This window comes from Caretta caretta, chromosome 3 (genome assembly GCF_965140235.1).
Source record: "Caretta caretta isolate rCarCar2 chromosome 3, rCarCar1.hap1, whole genome shotgun sequence".
Taxonomy (NCBI): domain Eukaryota; kingdom Metazoa; phylum Chordata; order Testudines; family Cheloniidae; genus Caretta; species Caretta caretta.
The window spans coordinates 130,793,287-130,815,133 of NC_134208.1; the positions used below are offsets into that span (position 1 = coordinate 130,793,287).

At 42.6% G+C, this 21,847-nt stretch overlaps 1 protein-coding gene across 7 annotated transcripts in view; it reads right to left on the reverse strand.

Annotated features, from left to right (window-relative positions):
* The window catches only part of TRIM67 (tripartite motif containing 67), a 59,807-nt gene that overhangs the window by 23,424 nt on the left and 14,536 nt on the right, over window positions 1-21,847 (reverse strand). For 4 of the 7 annotated variants that reach the window (XM_048843928.2, XM_048843923.2, XM_048843929.2 and 1 more), the window contains exons 3-6: window positions 17,484-17,606; window positions 15,991-16,101; window positions 10,756-10,915; window positions 1,653-1,810 (exon numbers count right to left, since the gene is read on the reverse strand). In XM_048843928.2, the coding sequence (XP_048699885.1) occupies window positions 1,653-1,810; window positions 10,756-10,915; window positions 15,991-16,101; window positions 17,484-17,606 (552 nt within the window). The remainder of the gene's footprint in view (window positions 1-1,652; window positions 1,811-10,755; window positions 10,916-15,990; window positions 16,102-17,483; window positions 17,607-21,847) is intronic. The other 3 variants (XM_048843926.2, XM_048843924.2, XM_048843925.2) reach the window with 3 other exon arrangements.

The following is a 21,847-nucleotide window of genomic DNA, read 5'->3' on the forward strand; positions in this document are numbered from 1 at the left end:
ATTTTGGGATTCACAAAATCAATCAGAAAGATAGATCTGAATGTGTCCCTGCTTTGGGTATAAGTAAAGGCTGTACTGACCTGAGATCTTATAAATTATTTATACTGGGGATGACATTTGTTTTTAGTTATTTAGATGTAAATGCTAATTTTAAACATGCCTATCAAAGACTCTAGGAGCCCTAACATATCATTACTACTACAATAAACTCCAAGAATCATTAAAGTATTAGATAAGTTAAAAAAAGAACTAGGTAAGTTCATGGAGGATAGGTCCATCAATGGCTATTAGCCAGGATGGGCAGGGATGGTGTCCTTAGCCTCTGTTCGCCAGAAGTTGGGAATGGGTGACAGGGGATGGATCACTTGCTGATTACCTGTTCTGTTCATTCCCTCTGGGGCACCTGGTATTGGCCACAGTCAGAAGACTGGATACTGGGCTAGATGGACCTTTGGTCTGACCCAGTATGGCTGTTCTTAAAGTAATCATTTCAACAGGCACTCAGCCATACACCTCCAACAGGCACTCAGCCATACACCTTCCTTCCACCCTTTCTTTGTTGTGGAAGCACACCCTCAGCCCTCTCCAAAACCCTAGCAAACAGATGGCTTTTACAGCATGCCCAGAAGGCCACCTATTTTGGGATATTTCAGATCAAGGAGGTGGGGGAGCAAGTTCCCAAAGTCCTGCAGCCTGCACAGAGAACCACCCTGCCAGCCACTCTCTCTATTTTATAATCAGCGGGTTCCTACCCTTGCTGGCCACAGCTGCGGCAGTACGGCACAGGGAAAGAGAATATCCCTCAGGTAGGCCAGTCTCAGGTCAGAGCCATCACCTAAACTCCACCCAGTGACCAATGGCCAGTCAGTGCAGATCCCAGAGCACCGGTGTCATGCGCTCCCAGCATGACGACCTGCTCAGTAAGTGATTTGATGTGTTCTGCACAAGCATTAAGTCACTGAATGGTTTTAAGGTGCAGCCCCAGGTAGAGCACATTGCAACTGTCTAATCTTGAGATAACAAAAGCCTAGATAATGGTGGCACAGTCCACACCTGAGAGGAAACACTTCAGCCTCCAAACCAGATCCAGATGATAAAAAGTTGGTCGGGTCACTCCTATGACTGTCAAGCAGAAGGAGGGGTTTTAGATCACCTCTACACTGCAAAAATTTGTAACTAATGGCAGACATACTCCTTCAAAGGGACTCACATAACCTCTGCCATCTACTGCTGCTTCCCCCAGCCCACCATCACCACTTCAGTCTTGTCCGAGTTGAGCTTCAGCCACTCACCCTCTTCCATGACCATAGAAAGGATTTTGAGAACCTCAGATAAAGGCCAAAATTTACCCAGAAAACCGGGCATAATAGAATTGTTCCATGACTGCATTTCTTGATCTGGGTCATTGTTTGCTGGGTGCAGCTGACAGTGAAATCTGCAAAGGAACCTCCCCAATTCCTGGGCCATTTATACAATGGCTTCAACCCCAGCACACATTAGAGCAACCTTGGGGCGTCTCTATTCCACTCCAGTTGACTATATCCTGCAAGGGGCTATCATCCAGCTGTGTACTGCAGTAGTGCCCTGAAATCCCACCTTCCACCCTCACAAGCCCAGAGAGAACCCAAATAAATACTGAATGAAGTCCTCACTCGGAATTGGCCACCATCTCCATCATCAAGTTCCAAGATATACCCTTCCACTGGATTGTGGGTAAAGGGTGGCATCCTCCAGGCCAATGTCACACTGTTGTTTCGGGTACAACACTTCTCCAGCTGCAGTAACGGGACTGGTGGCACTGTAATGGGAACTGAGTACAGATTAGTGTAATTCTGTCCTTACCCATCAGACTCTGTTGTCAGCAATATGATGAGCCATCACTTCCCTCACCTCGCTTTTAATCTCCCTCATCCTACAAAGCAGCCAAAGTTACTTGGAGATACAGCTGGTCAGAAAATGTGTTTTCCCCATGGAAAATTTCAATTTTTCACCAAAAATTCTGTACCAAAAATTTTATCTGAAAACTGAAAAAAATTCAGCTGATACCAAAATATTTAGGCCAAAAAATAAAATTTTGATTTAGAAAATGCTGCCACAGTGCCTCATGGAAATTGCAGTTCAGGTACCACAGACTTCCATTCTCCTCAGTAAGCCAGACTCCCTGCCAGACTACATCTCCCATGATGCATAACAGTCTCCCCCCCTTACAGAGGGGAAGTGCTGCCTGGGATTGGGTGTCTCATGCCATTATGCATCATGGGACTTGTAGTGTGGCCAGGGAGCTCAGCCCATAGAGAAGACTGGAGACATGAAACAACCCAACTTCAACACCCCTGAGGCACTGTGGCACCCTATCCAAACTGAAATATTTCTGTATGGGGTTATTTTGTTTTTCAATGAAAAATTGAAATTTCTCACAGAAAGCAAATTTCACAACATTTTCTGTGTAGTCAAAAACCCCATTTTTTGTTTAAAAAAAGTTTCAGGAGAAACGTAAGAATACTATTAAAGAAAAAAAATTTCATTTGAATCTTATCTGAATCACTGTGTTCAGGTAGAAAAAAAGGTCATTTTTAGGTTACAGGAGTCTGATGTTGGCTTCATCCATTTGGAAACTATAGAAGTGAGGGTGAGGTTGTGGATGAGGGTATTGTCTGTACTGACTGGGCCAGGAAAATGTTACTGTGCCATTGACCGGGCTGATATTTCAATAATAAAAATAAGCAAAGTGGAACATTCAGCCATGCTTCTGTGAGGAAGGATCATGTATGTTATCTCTCTGTGCCACTAAACCCAACTTACCTCTCTTGCCTAGCATCACAGCATCTTTCCGTTCTCCCTTCGCTCGAATTAGTCAGCAAGAATCCTAATTTAGAGTGAATTTCATCCTTGTACAGAAGACTAGTACAAGGTTTATGCACCACTTAAATCCCAGGGCTTTAGTGGGGTACAGTGGCATGGAGGCCTTGGACTGGCCTTCTGCATGGTTCTGAATTTTACTATTAGGGCTCAGTTCTGCAAAGTGCTGGGTGCTTCCTGCAAGATGCTGAGCACTTTCAGCAGGGGTGGATGTAGCCTCCCAGTTCAACGGGTGCACTAAACTAAACTGCTGAGGGGGTAGCAACTGCTAGCAGTAGTACTCTCCTCCCTAGCACTGCAACCCTAATCCTGGCCTGGAGAGGAGGAGAGGCCCAGGGAGGGGTGGGTGCTGAAGAGCAAGCCTGCCCCACACTCATATCACAATGACAGCTCTGGTCCTGTGGGTGTGGGTCCAGCTCCATACTCAGGGTGTTGTGACCTGGAGCATGGAATCACAGAACCACTCAGATTTGGCCCAGCCACTCCTCTGCCATGATGGCTGGGCCAAACCTGAATGGTGGTGCAACCCTGCAAGCCAGGTTGCAAGACCACTCAATGAAATTTGGCCCAGCCACCCTCCAACCCTGAGTGGCGCTGAGACCCTATGTGATAGGTCACAACACCGAGAGCGGGGATCTAGGACAGGAGCTGCTAGTGCGGGGTGATTTCTGTGTGTGCAAATGACCCCATAAGCTCATGCTAAAGCCACCCCTGGCTCTCAGCTCCCATGGACTTAGCTGTTAAAAATGTCAATTTGCTCTTCTTTTGTAGTTTGTTTTCCTCATTTGCCTGTATGAGAGCCAGACCTTTGTACTGTTCTTTCTATTCTCTCTCTCGCTGGTATACTGTGCAAAGAACACTGTGTAAAAATTACTGGGATTGTGTTACGTAGCCACTCACGAGCTGACAAAATATCAATATTGCACTTGCAATAAACAATACAAAAGTTATAGTGGCCTTCTGACGGCATCAGCAAGCGTTGCAGTGAATGCTGGTACTACGGAGCCCGGAAGAATGTGTGGCTGACAGCTTTTAAAACAAACTATTAAAGGTGACCCCCTCCCCCAAGTTGTGACCTTTTTTGCTTCTTTATGATATTCAGTGAAGACTTTAATGATAATAAATAAAAATCTGCTTGGTTTTTTTTTTTTTTTTTTTTTTACATTCGAGCTTGGGTCTGGTCTTCCCTAGAAGATGATATGGTAACTGGAGTACTAGTGAAATTGTGATATCACAACAGTCAAGAAACTAAGTGCTTTGTAACTAGGAGGTGAAGGGAGTTTTAGTTGGACTGTTTAAAACTTCTGGGTTTTTTTTGTTTGTTCTTGTTAACACAGATGTAATGTCAGTGACTAATGAACGCGTTGGAGAAAAGATGTTTTTGTTAAAAAGTCACACTCCTGCCACTGTAGTTAAAATGTAAAGTTCACAATACACATCCAATGAGACCCTCTCCAAGATCCCCTTCACAAAACAAGGGGAAGATCAGATTCCTGACATTTCTAAGGTTTAAATCTAAGCAAAAAAATCCCAAAACTTTAAAAGAAAGTTTTCAGGTTTTGTCCATCATAAAGAAGTGAAAAAAGCCACAAGCCCAATTTAAAAAAATTCCTTTGAAGATCATCTTTAAGAAGCAGTAATGTCATGTAGTTTTGCTATGTACTGTTAAATATGTGAGACAATTCTCATTCCTTCCCCTCACCCCCCAACCCTTTTCGCCCAGGACACCTAGACTTCAATGTATATAACTCATATCTTTTGAGGCAAAGAATTGGGGATCTGCTGTGCTACATCCCAGAAGTGGATGCACTTCAGAATTTGTGAAGTGATCCTTGTGCACCTCCGACCTACCACACATGGATATTGTGAAACTTAGGGCCACAGTGTTCTGGAGGACTGCATGGTCACACAGTACTGCAAGGGGGAGTAAGACCCACAACCTACCTCTCTACCCCTAACTAGGCCCCTGCACAGCCTCCCTGGATTTTGGGTCCACGCATAAAAGAGTAAGCAGTTGCTGCATGCCTGCTGCTAATCTCCTCCTCCCACCACATGTAGGTAGGTGGGGAGTAAGTAGGAATGGGCAGAGCTTTGGCTCCACCCCCAACCCTAGCTGGCCTGGGTGGAGGGGGCAATCTGCTACTGATAAGAGCCAGTAGCAGACTGCCAGTCTCCTGGGGAAAGGTGTGGGGGGGGGGGGGGGGGAAGGAATTGTGCCTCTCGGTCTACAAATACATAAAAGGGAAATGAATTGTTTTGGGCAGTACACTGGGCTGTACCTAGGAGCAATAACACACACTTCAAAAAAAGGTAAATGTAGGCTAAGTATCAGGTGGGGGGAGGAGATGGAATAGAACACTTAGCTGTTAAATTACAGAACTATCCCATTGTTTGTGCCCTTTAAAACTATACTGTAGAAAGCACTAAAAAAATGCTGTACGGAACAATGCTGCCTTGGCAGGGAGATGGAGCTGATAACCAAACCCGTTTTTTCCATCTGTAAATGCTGTGCTGTGCTTCTACAAATGATGCAGGCAGGACATCCTTTGGGTACTAGATCAACACTGTGTCACTGATGTCTCATGTCAAGTTAGAAGCTTAGTCACACACAATTCAATTCATCCCATTGCCCCTCCCTCTGTAGGGACAGAGCTGGATGTTCAAAGGTTCTGTTCTGCCGTTTGTCAACCTGACCGGCGAGTTGTACAATGACTTTTCCCCTAGGCTAGACAGTCGGGGGGATTATATTCAGCAAGACAACAGTCCAATGAGAAATTCTGTAAGCTTTAGGTCCCCCTAAATTAAACAGAGATAAAACTAGGGATGAAGCCACACCTTTGGATTTTCCAAATACCCAATAATTTCTTTGTGATGAGTCTGAGTTGTGAGAGACTTGTCAAGTTGTGGGGGGGGGGGTCAGGAGGGAGTACCCATAGCAAGATGTGAGCGGGGTGATCATGGGGGCTGGGTAGGGATGATAGGAGGGAGGTATACTCCTCAGAGAGAACCAGACAGGTTGATATTTGGAGCCATCAGGGTGGAAAGAGGTGGTTGGTTTTTAAAGCTGTGTCAGGCTGGCAGAGAAGACCGCAGTGGGTGTGAGTCTTTCGAAAGCAGGGCTGGATATTGGACAGGAGCTACAGCAGAGGCAGTGAAAGTATGGGGGTTATCTCTGAATCATGCCACATGGCAGGAAGTGGCTGGAGCGGGTGAAAGGGAATGGGGAAAAAGATGGACCACCACATGCCAAAAGTTATTTTAAGCATTTGTATCCATTCTCCATTTTGCAAACAAACACACACACACTAATCCCATCAATATTCCAGCATTCAAGAACAAATCAAACCTGGATTAGATCTCCGTCCATGTCTTTAGTGAAAACAGAGAGAATGTGATGTACAGACACAGCTAGTCATGGAGAAGGGTAGGGATTTCAGACCATGGCAATCAGAAAATATAATGGAGGGAAGAGGACGGAGGTGAAGGAAAGAGGTGTGGGCTAGATCAAAATGCCACCACATATTAGACACTGCGCAGGTTTTTCAGTGGATCAACCTATCCCCTGGAGTACTGAGCGATTGCTAACAGGCTAGCAAAGAGTCACTCCTGTCACTCATCATTACAGTACCACCCTTGTGCTTTCTGTGCAATTGATTACATTTCTCAATATTAAAGAAACTCTGCCTGATCATTATTTACTGAGATTAGTTTTGGATCTGAGGCTTATCCTTAAACCATGAGTAAGATATATGCACAAGTCATCACTAAGGCTAATTTAATACAATCCGATCTCATTTTCATTATGCTTTGTCTAACGCAGTGAATCAGTGTTTGTTTATGAGCAGGCATTCACCTCCCACTGACCTGTGCAAACTCAGTGATGTTGAATGAGGCGAGGCCAGAGATTTGAAAAAAGATTTCAGAAATTCAGGCATCAACAAGGGCTGATGACAATATTCCATTCCTCTGGGGTGAAGTTACCCCTTGCAGTTCTCCCCTTCCTCTCTACCCCACCTCTCATCTTCCTTATTTAACCATGGACAGCTTCCTCCAGTTTCCAATCTTCAGGCAACAGAGTGAAAATAAACATATAGGAAAAAACAACTTGCAGTTAAAAGGGTCGGTCTGGTACTTTTCCCCTTGGGACTGTACCGGATCTCCCATTGTGATTTAGCTCTGAATGTCATTAAAGCTCATTCTGAATCTGCTGTTTCCAGACCAAACACAGAGAGTTGATAAAATTTCCATATTACACCAAAACACTTGGCAAAGATTGATTGCTCTCTGGGGCAATGTAGTGAATGGGACTGGAAAAAGAGGAGCTGGTTTCAGGAGGGGCATATATTTTTGTGAGACTACTGGTTCAGGAATGCAAGCTTAGGGGTTGCTCTGTATTTAGTTTATAGATAAATAGCAAAGCCTCAACATGTTATGCTGGCTTGCCAGTTATTTATAAAGCTCTGTTTCTTACCACTCTGATTTTTGGCTAGTGAAACATGGCCACTTATTTTGAAATAATTCCTTCCATTTCTATATGCAGGGCCATCTAGATAGGGGGTACTTCAGATTCTCAATATGTGAATGAGATGATATTGTAAAGTTGGTTTTAAATTTTTTAGGTACTAAGGAATTGGTGGGGAAGGGAGAGACTTTACAGAAGGAACGGGAGTCCACGTTAGCACAAGCTTGCTGACACAGAAAAGTTTTTTGGGGCAAGCCAACACATACTGGGGCAGGTGGACACAGACAGATGTCAGGAATACAAAGATACCTTTCCGTCTAGTATAGAATGGAAATGAACTGGGGGAGAAAAGGGTTGAGATCACAAAAATAAAGTCCAGTAAATACCAACACGTCTATACCTCGATCAGAGGGTGTGGCTGCAGCTCAAGTGCACATACTTGAACTAGCTTTAATCTAGTTATCTTGGGACCTGGAGAGCCTGCAGTAGGGTGCATTTCAGTGCTGGCTAGCACTGAGACTAATTATCCAGGGTGCAGTGTGGGCCTGTTCAGCCCATGTTGAAGTGCACTCTGCAAAGATTCACTGCTCAGAACCCGAGGTAGCTAGATTATAGCTAGTTTGGGTATGTCTACTTGAGCCGAGTCACACCCCGTGACTGCAATATATATATACCCTGTAAGGTTAAATAGAAATAGGCACACAGCCAAAAATTTTATTTATTTGTTATTTATTTATATATTTATTTTTTATATTTATTTTATTGTTATTATATATTTTTTATATTTATTTTATTTATTTATTAATTTTATTTATTTATATATATGTGTCTCTCTATGTCAAGCAACTCCTATCTTCCTGTGATTGTATATTTATTTAGAACTAGAATATGGCTTGTACTACTTGATCAAACAGCATAAGGGGAAGTAAGAGCCTTCCCTATGCCCCTGAAAGGGCTACCCTGGTCTTTGGGTACATTTCCCCAGGAGAAAGCAGGTGCTACAAGCCCACTACTCCCCACCAAGGCAGGTATGCAGAGAATGGGCACAGCCTTGGTCCTACCCTCCAAATGCACAAGTGAGTGGAGGTGACATGGCCTAGGGTGGGAGGGGAGGGAGAGTGATTTTCTGCAGGTTGTAAATTAAATCTAAAGTGTTCCCATCTCAGGTACTCTGTGGGTTGCTTAGCTATTTGGAATGCATCAGTGGCTTAGTTAAATTCATTACTAGCTGTTCAGGAGGGACTATAATCCACTCTATTTACATTTAGATTGATTAAAACACCAGTCTAAGTTGACAACTGACTCCTTGGCAGACAACACTCAGAGAGGCTCTCTCAGTTACATGTTAAATCTCATGCCTTGTGCTCTTGCTTCTATTTTTCTCTCTGTTATGTTTTAAAGGGGTAATTTACTGATGTTTTTAGAGTGGCTTCATTAATATATCCCATTTATGCTGAGATGCAATCCCCTCTCAATGATCTTATTTTGGCCTTTAACTATTTATCTGAATTCAACAATTTCCATTGTTTCTCCAAGGATTTATCTGTCAAATTAGCCACTCTGTTTCAGTTCAGGACTAAGCCTACAGAGAACAGATAAATTACTAAACATGAGGATTCATGTTCATCTATGGAATGGTCTTGTGGAATCAGAGAAAAACAAAATTATCTTCAGCCCATCCAGTACTTTCTGGTAGACTCTTCCGTGTCTTCCACATGTATCTGTAGGTCTGGATTCAAAGCCTATTGAACTCAATCGAAATACTCCCACTGATCTAGAAGGACTTTAGATCAGGCCCCTACAGAATGTCTATCTGTCCATACATCCAGTTTGGATGTGCCCGTCTCCCTAGTATCTAAGTTCCAAGCACAACATTTAAAACTGCATTACATTTTTTTTTTTTTTTTGCACATGGCACCCTATTCCCTACCAACTCCTACTTTCAGGCATTTTTAGCTTAACTTCCCCCCGCCCTTCCTTTTGTTCTCCTCTTCCCTGACCACAGGAAACATCACTAGGCTACTCTTCTGTCATTTGTATTGAAGGAGGCCTTGTACAAAACGATTGGTTTTGCAATTTGTCCTACAGACAGTCAGGACTTATCCCGATCTTTGGTGTTAAGGAATTCCATAGCCAATGACATTCCATGGTAATTTCTTGCCCATACCTCCAAAACTTTATCTTGGGCTCTGGCAACTGCAGTATCCCCACTGAGCATAATTATCATGGTGGTTCTGCCTTACTGAGGGTTTGTCTTTATTACCACATTAAATCAGTGCCAGTAGCGCATCTGATGACAACACATTACGCTGACAGGAAAGCGCTCTCCCATCGACATAATTACGTCACCTCAACAAGAGGCAAAAGCTATGACACCACTGTAAGTCGATTTAAGTTACATTACTCAGGGGAGTGGTTTTTTCACGCCCCTGAGCAATGTAACTTACATTGACTTAAGCGGTAACACAGACAAGCCCTGAGCATAAGAAGTGACTCATTTGCCACTGATGATACTCTTGCTGACACACAGAAAAATTTTCAAGCAACTCTAATTACCAATGAAACTGTTTTCTGTCAAAAAAAAATGCTGTTTTGTCAAAACCTAAAACGTTTTGTGGAAACGGATCAGGTTTGACAAAAGTTTGAGGGTGGGAGGAAGAGAGAGAGCACATGAGCAAGTTCACTTACAGTAGCCAATAGCATGGTGGTTAGGGCACTCATCTAGGATATGGGAGACTGCGGTTCAAGTCAATGTACTAATCACTGAGCTATATAGTCAGTCTTGTGCTTTCTCTCCTATTGAAATTGTTCCACCTTGTATGAATCATTCAATATCAATTGCTCCAAAGTGATACTGACTATATAGCCCAGTGGGTGGGGCACTGACCCAGTTGTGACTCAGACAGAGCAGGGACTTGAACCTGAGTCTCCCAAATGCCAGCTGAGTGACCTAACCACCAGCCTACTGGCTCTTCAGGGCTGGCTTCTTGCCCATGTTTTCACAATAAAATTTTGAAACCTCAACATTTTCCATAAAAGGCAATTGTGGTTTTTCATCCAGCCCTATCGGCAACTCATTTTTAATTAAGTGTATTAAACTTGTTAATGCTACACAAAGGAGCTAAGTTGTTTTCAAGTTCACATTGACACCAATGTCTTCACCACCTTCAAAACAGACAGATGGTCTTTGTTTGAAACTTTTATCTTTTCAAATCTTTAACTTCACCTAATTTCACTGTCTGAGCTTGTCCGGTCACTTGAGGTGAGGTGAAAGCACTCCTTGGTAAATTCATGTTTGACTAAGAGAAGACAAAAATAACTATCCATAAATTGCAAGTAGTTTCTCTTTCTCCCCACCTTCCTTCACCTCTCCCTCTACAGCACTGTTTCAAAACAGACACACACAAAATAAAAATCAAATCACAAAAGCTCACCCCTACATTTCATTTGAATAAAATCCAGCTGGTGAATTGACTGTAGTAAAGGTTCACTATCCAGAGTCAGGTCAAATTCAGCTGATACTTTTGGTTCCAAGGCTCCTTTGACCCACTGTTCCTGAGACACCTGAACACGTTTGATTAAAGCATCTGAAATCTTAAAAAGAACATTAGGCTTTTAGTGAAACTGCAAATGCAAAAATAGATCAGAATAAATTAGAAGTGACAGACATGAATGACTATGCTATATCATACAAGGTGACTGAGAGCCTCATGGTCTAACTGAAGCAGGGCAAGTGGCAATTTTGCTGTGAGTTCCCATGTGTGTTGCATCTTCCCATGTTGTCTTTTCAAAGCAAATCCCCTGTGAGAGTTGGAAAAGTTAGTTTTCTTTGAAAAGAAGCTTTGTGGAACAGGGCTAGGGAGCTATCTTAACTGCTTGAGAGCCACACAGAAAGCGGACTTTCCTTTCTGATCTGCACAGCAGCTGTCTTGATGTCTCATTTCATCTCCATGAATAGAAGGGAGAAGATATCTGACACTAGAAAGCTTTTTAATTTAGCAAAGTCTAGCAGACAGAAATTGAAGCTAGAACAATTCAAACTGGAAAGAAGGTGCCCATTTTTAATAGTTAGGGGAATTAACCATTGGGAACAGATCTCCCCAAAGGATGCGGTTGATTCTCCATTAAATTAAGATTGGATGCCATTCTTAAAGCTCTGCTCTAGTTCAACCACAAGCTATTAGGACTTGACAAATACTGCCAAGATAAGTATTCACCCCCTTCTGTTGGGTTTGAAATGGTAACCATGAAACGATCTTAGAATTTTCAGAAACAACTTAATAAATCCATATTGAATGGCAAACTAGAGAAAGTCAGAAGAAAGCATGTCAATACGGGGATTTCATTGTAATAGCTGAGCCTAAATGATCAGATAGTAAGTCTTTACACTTGGCAAAGGGAGGAAGAAGACACCTGCTGGTCACCATGTTTTCTTTTGTAATTGACTCAGGATCATCCCCAAAATCCTTATTCAGCTATTATTAGTTCTTGCAGAGGCAAAACTCCAATAGGCCAAATCCTGAGACAAGGGAACTGCAGATGTTCAGAGCCTCTCAGAGTTTGGTACATAGCTTCATTGAAGACTGAGTAAGGACTTCAGATTTAGCTCTATTAAAATACCATGGTAAATGGCAGTTTGGATCAAAGAAACTATTTAGACTTTGCCATGTGTTAATTTGGGGTTAGACTGTGCTTTGGACTAATTGCCCATGTGGGGGTACCTGTAGACCCCCTCCCTTATATCCCAGCACAGATTTCCTGGCAGCAGAACTAAGAATAAACTGAGGTTTCTGATATTGGAGACAAAAATATTAGCCACTCAATCATATTGCCTTTCATGCAGAATGCACCAACCAGGTGCTTTGGTTTTCCTGTCTCCAAACGTTACATTGTGTTTCTCTCCCAGAGTAAGGAATAGAACTAAGCATCCTCATCTCCAATATTAACTGCTATCTAGCGAAGAATTGTGTAACTCACTGTCAAGGCCACATTTAGAGGCTAGTCGACAGAGATAACAGTAATTCCATCTGTAGTTCAAGTGGTAAAGGTCTGTGCCGAGGATTTAGAACTCCAGGGTTCAATCCCGATAATGCCTCACATTAGGGGACTTTTTTCAGAGTAACAGCCGTGTTAGTCTGTATTCGCAAAAAGAAAAGGAGTACTTGTGGCACCTTAGAGACTAACCAATTTATTTGAGCATAAGCTTTTGTGAGCTACAGCTCACTTCATTGGATGCGTACTGTGGAAAGTATAGAAGATCTTTTTATACACACAAAGCATGAAAAAATGGGTGTTTACCACTACAAAAGGTTTTCTCTCCCCCCACCTCACTCTCCTGCTGGTAATAGCTTTTCTAAAGTGATCACTCTCCTTACAATGTGTATGATAATCAAGGTGGGCCATTTCCAACACAAATCCAGGGTTTAACAAGAACGTCTGGGGGGGTGGGGGGGATAGAAAAAAACAAGGGGAAATAGGTTACCTTGCATGACGACTTAGCCACTCCCAGTCTCTATTCAAGCCTAAGTTAATTGTATCCAATTTGCAAATGAATTCCAATTCAACAGTCTCTCGCTGGAGTCTGGTTTTGAAGTTTTTTTGTTGTAATATCGCAACTTTCATGTCTGTAATCGCGTGACCAGAGAGATTGAAGTGTTCTCCGACTGGTTTATGAATGTTATAATTCTTGACATCTGATTTGTGTCCATTTATTCTTTTATGTATAGATTGTCCAGTATGACCAATGTACATGGCAGAGGAGCATTGCTGGCACATGATGGCATATATCACATTGGTGATGTGCAGGTGAACGACTTCCTCTTCAGGCCCTACACTACCAGCACTCCCAGCTACCTTCGAGACACCACTGACTTCCTGAGGAAACTACAATCCATCGGTGATCTTCCTGATAACACCATCCTGGCCACTATGGATGTAGAAGCCCTCTACACCAACATTCCACACAAAGATGGACTACAAGCCATCAAGAACACTATCCCCGATAATGTCACGGCTAACCTGGTGGCTGAACTTTGTGACTTTGTCCTTACCCATTTTACATTTGGGGACAATGTATACCTTCAAATCAGCGGCACTGCTATGGGTACCCGCATGGCCCCACAATATGCCAACATTTTTATGGCTGACTTAGAACAACGCTTCCTCAGCTCTCGTCCCCTAATGCTCCTACTCTACTTGTGCTATATTGATGACATCTTCATCATCTGGACACATGGAAAGGAAGCTCTTGAGGAATTCCACCATGATTTCAACAATTTCCATCCCACCATCAACCTCAGCCTGGTCCAGTCCACACAAGAGATCTACTTCCTGGACACTACAGTGCTAATAAACGATGGTCACATAAACACCATCCTATACCGGAAACCTATTGACCGCTATTCCTACCTACATGCCTCCAGCTTTCACCCTGACCACACCACACGATCCATCGTCTACAGCCAAGCTCTGCGATACAACCGCATTTGCTCCAACCCCTCAGACAGAGACAAACACCTACAAGATCTCTATCAAGCATTATTACAACTACAATACCCATCTGCGGAAGTGAAGAAACAGATTGATAGAGCCAGAAGAGTTCCCAGAAGTCACCTACTACAGGACAGGCCTAACAAAGAAAATAACAGAATGCCACTAGCCGTCACCTTCAGCCCCCAACTAAAACCTCCAACGCATTATTAAGGATCTACAACCTATCCTGAAGGATGACCCAACACTCTCACAAATCTTGGGAGACAGGCCAGTCCTTGCCTACAGACAGCCCCGCAACTTGAAATACTCACCAGCAACCACATACCACACAACAGAACCACTAACCCAGGAACCTATCCTTGCAACAAAGCCCGTTGCCAACTGTGCCCACATATCTATTCAGGGGACACCATCACAGGGCCTAATAACATCAGCCACACTATCAGAGGCTCGTTCACCTGCACATCCACCAATGTGATATATGCCATCATGTGCCAGCAATGCTCCTCTGCCATGTACATTGGTCAAACTGGACAGTCTCTACATAAAAGAATAAATGGACACAAATCAGATGTCAAGAATTATAACATTCATAAACCAGTCGGAGAACACTTCAATCTCTCTGGTCACGCGATTACAGACATGAAAGTTGCGATATTACAACAAAAAAACTTCAAAACCAGACTCCAGTGAGAGACTGTTGAATTGGAATTCATTTACAAATTGGATACAATTAACTTAGGCTTGAATAGAGACTGGGAGTGGCTAAGTCATTATGCAAGGTAACCTATTTCCCCTTGTTTTTTCCTACCCCCGCCCCCAGACGTTCTTGTTAAACCCTGACTTTGTGCTGGAAATGGCCCACCTTGATTATCATACACATTGTAAGGAGAGTGATCACTTTAGATAAGCTATTACCAGCAGGAGAGTGGGTGGGGCAAGAGAAAACCTTTTGTAGTGGTAAACACCCATTTTTTCATGCTTTGTATGTGTAAAAAGATCTTCTATACTTTCCACAGTATGCATCCGATGAAGTGAGCTGTAGCTCACGGAAGCTTATGCTCAAATAAATTGGTTAGTCTCTAAGGTGCCACAAGTACTCCTTTTCTTTTTAGGAGACTTTATGGCTGCATGTGACAAGAATCTGATTTCCCAGTTTGCATTTTAAAAAGTGGTTTAATTAATTCACATATTGAGAAAATAATCCTTTAAACCAGTGGTTCTCAAACTTTAGCAACCGGAGGACCCCCATTTTGATTTAAAATTTTTCACAAAACCTGAGTCCCCCACTCAACCCCTTCCCCTAAGGCCCCCTCTTCTTCCCTCCCCCACTCCACCCGTGCCTCTTCCTGCCCCCTCTCCCAAGCTTGCCCCCTCTCCACTCCTCCCCCTCCCTCCCAGTGCCTTCTGCATGCCGCTGAACAGCTATTCCCCTGCGTGCAGGAAGCACTGGGAGGGAGGGGGAAGAGGTGAACAGCAGGGCTGGTGGACCCCCTGGAGTACCCTCAGAGACCCCAGTTTGAGAAACGCTGGTTTAAACGAAGTCTCAATCTAGAAAACATTATCATCTGTAAATTAGGTTTGACACGCAACAAGATAGGTGTTCCATATCTGCATCAAAATTGGCACTCATTTTGCACTCACACACTGGCAGGTATGAAGGTTGAGAGGTATGGTGCCAGGAAGGGGACATATCAGAAGCAAGCTGGAGACTTGGTGGTATCAATGGAGTAAGGTCTCTAGGTTGCTCTAACTAACCAACACTGGGACTGGGTTGGTGCAAAAATCAGGAAGCCATAACCAGTCCCCTGATGGTCTCTTACCCCATTCCCCTGCAAATAGAGCAGGCTGGGCAAAGGGGAGAATTGAATCTTCTAGACCATTCAAATCTTGGCCTCTACTTAGACTACCAACAAGAGTACCAATTATGTTGGAGGCTTTTTTGGTGATGCAGACCCTTGTCTATTGGTAAACGCATAGATGCCACCAAAATCATTTAATATTAGCTACCAAACTGTAATAATTTCTAAGTATTATTGACAAGGACAGAATGTGAAACTGCAGCTGAAAGACTCCATAGCCCATTTCCAAGCCATTAAGCCAAACACTCCACCATAGCAAGTTTTACATTCCAGTATAATCTTTTTGTTTCTTCACAAGAGTAGAAAAGAAAATACCTGTAAAAAACCAGAGGGATCATTTTCTTTGATTACTTCCAGACAGTATTCCATAAGCCCTGTTGACTGACGTAGCTTCAACGTACAGTGATTTATCTGGTCCCAAACAACCTGCAAATGAAAACCTCAGTACATTTCTCATAATCCTCTCAGTTTTCACTGAATCAAGTAAATTATTTCAGAAGCAGCAGCAGTGAATGGAAGAGAGTGTTAAACCTATGTTTGTTTTAGCTGCCATATGGGTATTACCCCATCTGCAACAGCTACACTTCTTTACTCTGTATTGTAAATACTGATAATTAGTTTGGCAAAATGTCATGTACAGGGAATCTCAATTATCAGAGCAGATAAAGTGTTGAATACCCAGGTCTGCTCATGGCTGAAGGAGTTAGGATCTAATAAGTGTAGAATTTGTTCACTGCACATGCAACCACACTTCCATTAAAATTTGAGCTTTAAATAACAAAATAACTGAAACCTAATATATTAAACAGAATAACTATGAGGACTACTGGGCAGTTTATATTCTATCATTCCCTTCACAATTTACAGTAGACCCTTGTTCATCCAGAGGAAAAGAATAAGAAAAGCACACCTCTCATTTTTCCCCAACTTTGGACTTGTTTCTGCTCTCATACTGCTGTAAATCAGGAGTAAGTCCACTGCAGTCTATGGAGTTATTCAAGGTAAAAATGGTCTAAGTGAGAGGAGAATCAGGCCTTTTAGTGGCACATCACAAATTTAGGAAGTTGTGAGAGTGGGGTTCCCAGAACATTGAGCTGAAGCAGTTTGTCCATTCCCTCTACATTGTGTTAATCAGACAATAGAAAAAAAATCTAAAATATTTATAATGCACCCAGAACTTGTAATATTTTCAAATACAGAGCTATGAGCTGCATGAAATTTCACCACAAAGAACCCTACTGATCACCACTCCAATCAGCCAGTTACATTTTCTCTTTCCTTCCCCTTTCTCTTATTTCTCTTGAGAAGAGAGTAAAAGAGGATCCCAGGATGTGTCTCACTGACACTTGAGATTCTGAAGGTTTAAAGAATGGACTAAATCCTGAAGTTTTTATTCAGTCCTTTCTCAAACAAGATGGCTTCTACAAGGTCAAAACCAGAGATGTAATAAGTGCTTGAACTGCCCACTGATTTCAGTGGGAGTTGTGATTACTTAGCACCTGTCAGGATTTGACCCATAAACGTCAATAAGAGTATTGCCTAAAGACTGAAGCACCAATTCAGCAAGTTACTTAAGCACATGCCTAACTTTAAACACATGAATAATTCCATTACAGTTATGCTTATGTACCTTGTTAAACTGGGGCCTGAATAAGGACTTCAAGATTTGGTCAATGGGAATTTTAACTGAGTAAGGACTTCAGGACTTGGCGTCATGTGCATTAACTCTAGGCTAAAGAGTCACTTCAATAGAAATATTTGTAGCCACACTCTCTAAAATGCTTACAACTCATAATAGTTGTACTCACCTTTAATTTGTGCTCACGGTCTTTGGTAACTTTTGTGAGCAGTTTTGCCTTTTGACGAGTTAATGCATCAACCAGGGCATCACACTGAGCAACCAGACAAGCTTCATAGTCCAACCCATTCTCCTAGAAGAAGGTGACAACCATATTCATCTATGAAAATGAATTTTTTACAGTAAAAGCTGTTATTTACCCAAACCAATATACGTGTTTTACATTTAGAAAATGTTTCCTTTCAAGAGTTTGGCACGTCATGTTTCCTTTGTGATTCCATTACATATTGCACTGTTAACAACTGCTAGCTATAATATGCCTTAAGGGACACTGTCAAGATGATCATGCTACAAAATTAATTTATTGTAACCCCTTAATATACTAGCATTTTCCAGACAAATAAATGCTTAGGAGTCTCTATGTATTATTAAAATATTGTTCCAAATTCTGCTCTCAGTTACCTCACTGAAATGCCTCTGAAATCAGGGGGGTCGCACCATAGTAACTAACGCAGAATGTAGTCCACAGACTGATCCCAAGGGGAATAAACCAAGAATAAATATAATTCTTGAGATTGTGGTATATTGCCTCAAAGGAACAATTTTAACCTAAGCACTTTTTTTTGAGCTTCTTGTAGTTAGCACATGCTTACATCTTCCCTGGAAACATGAATTTGGTTAGCCTTTTAAAAATAATACACTGTAGATTTTAGTCCCGTAGCACTGGAATTCACCTCTATACAGAGTACCAGCAGAAGGCATATGCAGAACTTTAGTCAGAGCTTAAGTGGGATTTAAATAGTACTAGGCTTTGGTCTGGCCCTCTGCACACAGGTGAATTTCACTCCTATGGAATTCACAACATAAAACTGGTTTAAATGGAAGTCATCATACAAGCTAAGCAGCTGCTCTTGAGGAGGGAAGGAAGCCTTCATGCGCCTGTTTCCAGGAGACACTGGGCTGACTAACTAGCTTCTCCCCAAACCCCAGTTCAGCACTTAAGCTTTAGTGTGCTTAACTTTAAGCATGTGTTTAAATCCTATTTAAGTCAATGTCTCTCTCTATTTCCCCCTTGGATTATATATTACTAATCTGATTTATCCATTTGGCCAAAATTAGATTTGTCCTATTGCCTTCCTAAAGGTTGGAGGACAATTCTTTACATTTGATATAGCCACTGATATCCACTTCTAACAGGCTGGCCACTGTGGTAGTCAGTTTTCCCAGGACAAGTATAGGTGGCAAAGTTCTCCATTGTCTTCTGCTTAGAACCCCAATTCAGAAAAACACTTAAGCATGTGCTTAACTTTAAGATTAAATCCCACTGAATCAATAGAGAGTCTCAGAGAAGAACTCATCTGTCAACAGATATAAACACTGATTCACCTCATGTGGGCATTTACACCTGTGCAAAGTGGGTGTGAAATACTACCAGTCTGATGGGGAGAGTTTTACATGCACTTTGCATTGGAGTAAATGACTCTAAAGAGAAAAGCAGTGGAAAATTAGGCCCAGTGATGATAAAGAGATAAAGTTACCAAAGGGTTTACAGTATTTTTAGACCATTAACCTATCCATTTCTCTGACAAGGGTCTCTTTCAAATCAGTTATTAAAATCACAAGTGTTAGTTTTACAGGAATTAATTCCTGAATGCTTTTAGGTTTTAAATATAAATTAATCTATGAATATCCACAATTTGGTGCCCCAATATGTATGGGTTATAAACACTGCTTTGTTTATGTTAGGACTACATATATGTCTTTTTATCTCTGGAAAAAAAATCAGTTTTAGAAAAAAACGGTTTGCCAATTTTACTTCAGTATTCTGGATCCATTGCCAAGCTAAATTAGGTTTAAATGGGCATCTTGTCTTAAGATGCAAGTGCCATCTCTTCTACAAAGTATCCCTACTTTGGGATATCAATGAACATTGGTACCAAATTCCTCTATTCTTGATCTTCCCTGTTGAATTGATTCAAGTGATAGAAGGGACATCTAGATAGGAAAGGAAAATGAAATTTAGTTCTATAGTCAATGGACCCAATTCTCTTCTTTCTTATATCACTTTTGCACCAGTGTAACTCCCTTGACTTTGACAGTTTCTTCTGATTTACACCAACATTAGAGCAGCATCAAGCCTATGCTCTCATTTACACTGCCACAAATCAGGAATATCTCTACTGAAGTCATTGGAGTTACCTTACAGTAAAAATAGCGTGAGAGGAGAATCAGGCTTTGCATAGCTATCCCTTACACACGCGTTACTTATTCCCGTCTTTTTCCCTTTGTTTCGGCTTTTCTCTTCCCCACTATTTATTTCAATCTACCTCCGGTTTTAGATTAAATTTTTTTACCTTCATCCTTACACCCTAAGCCATGATTCATGCAGCCCTCTCTCTGATTAAGGAGAGATAGAACATTCTTCCCCTTGGAGCTGAATGCTCTGCCTCTTTGGCTATGTCTATACTGTAGGCACAGGCTCAGTGTAGCTCAAGCTGACATACCCAAGAGAGCTATGTTCCAGAACAGTGAAGTTGCAGTGGTGTATGCTTCAGTGCAGATTAGTCCTGTGAATAGTCACCCATGGTTCTCTGCTAGCATGGGGAGCAAGGGACCAAGCTTGGCCTGAACTTAGATGAGCTACAACGAGACCACGGGTTAGCCCCAGCTCCTTTCCACTTGTATCTGTCCCTCCTCTACTTGGGTTACACCCCCTGTACCTTCACTTTGTCTCTCACAAGATGATAGGGAAATGTTAGTTTCTGCACAGAGCTCGAGTCAGAATGAGTGCTCTTGTGGGTAACCCTGTCATGGGGACTACAACCCCCCCCACACACACATACAAACACAGTACTTGTTGCAGCAGATGGGAGAAGACTGAGGATCTTATAGTAAGAGCAACAAGGCCCCTTAGAGAGTCAGGGAAGAGGTAGTGAGGGCAATCGGGCAGGTTGTGAAGAGTGTGAGAAGAATAGTGTAAGGGACTTGAAAGTGACCTAAGAAGAGAAAAAGGAGAGAAGAAAAGCAGAAATCCACAGTCAGGGAAAAAAATAAAGAGCAGAGAAAGAAAAAGGAGGCTGTGAACCCAAGAGTAAGCCCTGGTCTACATTATGAGTTTAGGTCGAATTTAGCAGCGTTAGATCAATTTAACCCTGCACCCATCCACACGACGGAGCCATTTTTGTCGACTTAAAGGGCTCTTAAACTCAATTTCTGTACCCCTCCCAGACGAGGGGATTAGCACTGAAATCGACATCGCCGGGTGGAATTTGGGGTCATGTGGACGCAATTTGACAGTATTGGCCTCCAGGAGCTATCCCAGAGTGCTCTATTGTGACTGCTCTGGACAGTACTTTCAACTCAGATGCACTAGCCAGGTACACAGGAAAAGCACCGGGAACTTTTGAATTTCATTTCCTGTTTGGCCACGTGGCATGACCATACAGAGCTCATCAGCAGAGGTGACCATGCAGTCCCAGAATCGCAAAAGAGCTCCAGCATGGACTGAACGGGAGGTACTGGATCGCTGTATGGGGAGACGAATCCGTGCTATCAGAACTCCATTCCAAAAGACGAAATGTCAAAATATTTGAAAAAAAATCTCCAAGGGCATGAAGGACAGAAGCTATATCAGGGACACACAGCAGTGCCGTGTGAAACTTAAGGAGCTCAGGCAAGGCTACCAAAAAACCAGAGAGGCAAACAGCCACTCCAGATCAGAACCCCAGACATGCCGCTTCTATGAGGAGCTGCATGCAATTCTAGGTGATACCTCTACCACTACCCCATCCCTGTACGTGGAGTCTCACACAACAGGGATGAGGATTTTGGGGATGAGGCTGATGATGATGAGGTGGAAGATGACACCATTCTCCCTGACAGCCAGGAACTGTTTATCACCCTGGAGACCCTCCCAACGTGGACTCCCAGACTTTGAAGGCGGAGAAGGCACCTCTGGTGAGTGTACCTTTGTAAATATAACACATGGTTTAAAAGCAAGCGTGTTTAATGATTAATTTTCCCGGAAGACTGGGGATGCATTCACGGCCAGTACAGCTACTGGAAAAGTCTGTTAATGTGCCTGGGGATGGAGCGGAAATCCTCCAGGGAAATCTCCATGAAGCTCTCCTGGATGTACTCCCAAAGCCTTTGCAAAAGGTTTCAGGGGAGCGCAGCCTTATTTCGTCCTCCATGGTAGGACAATTTACCATGCCAGGCCAGTAGCACGTAGTCTGGAATCACTGCATAACAAAGCATGGCAGCGTATGGTCCTGGTGTTTGCTGGCATTCAAACAACATCTGTTCTTTATCTCTCTGTGTTATCCTCAGGAGAGTGATATCATTCATGGTCATCTGGTTGAAATAGGGGAATTT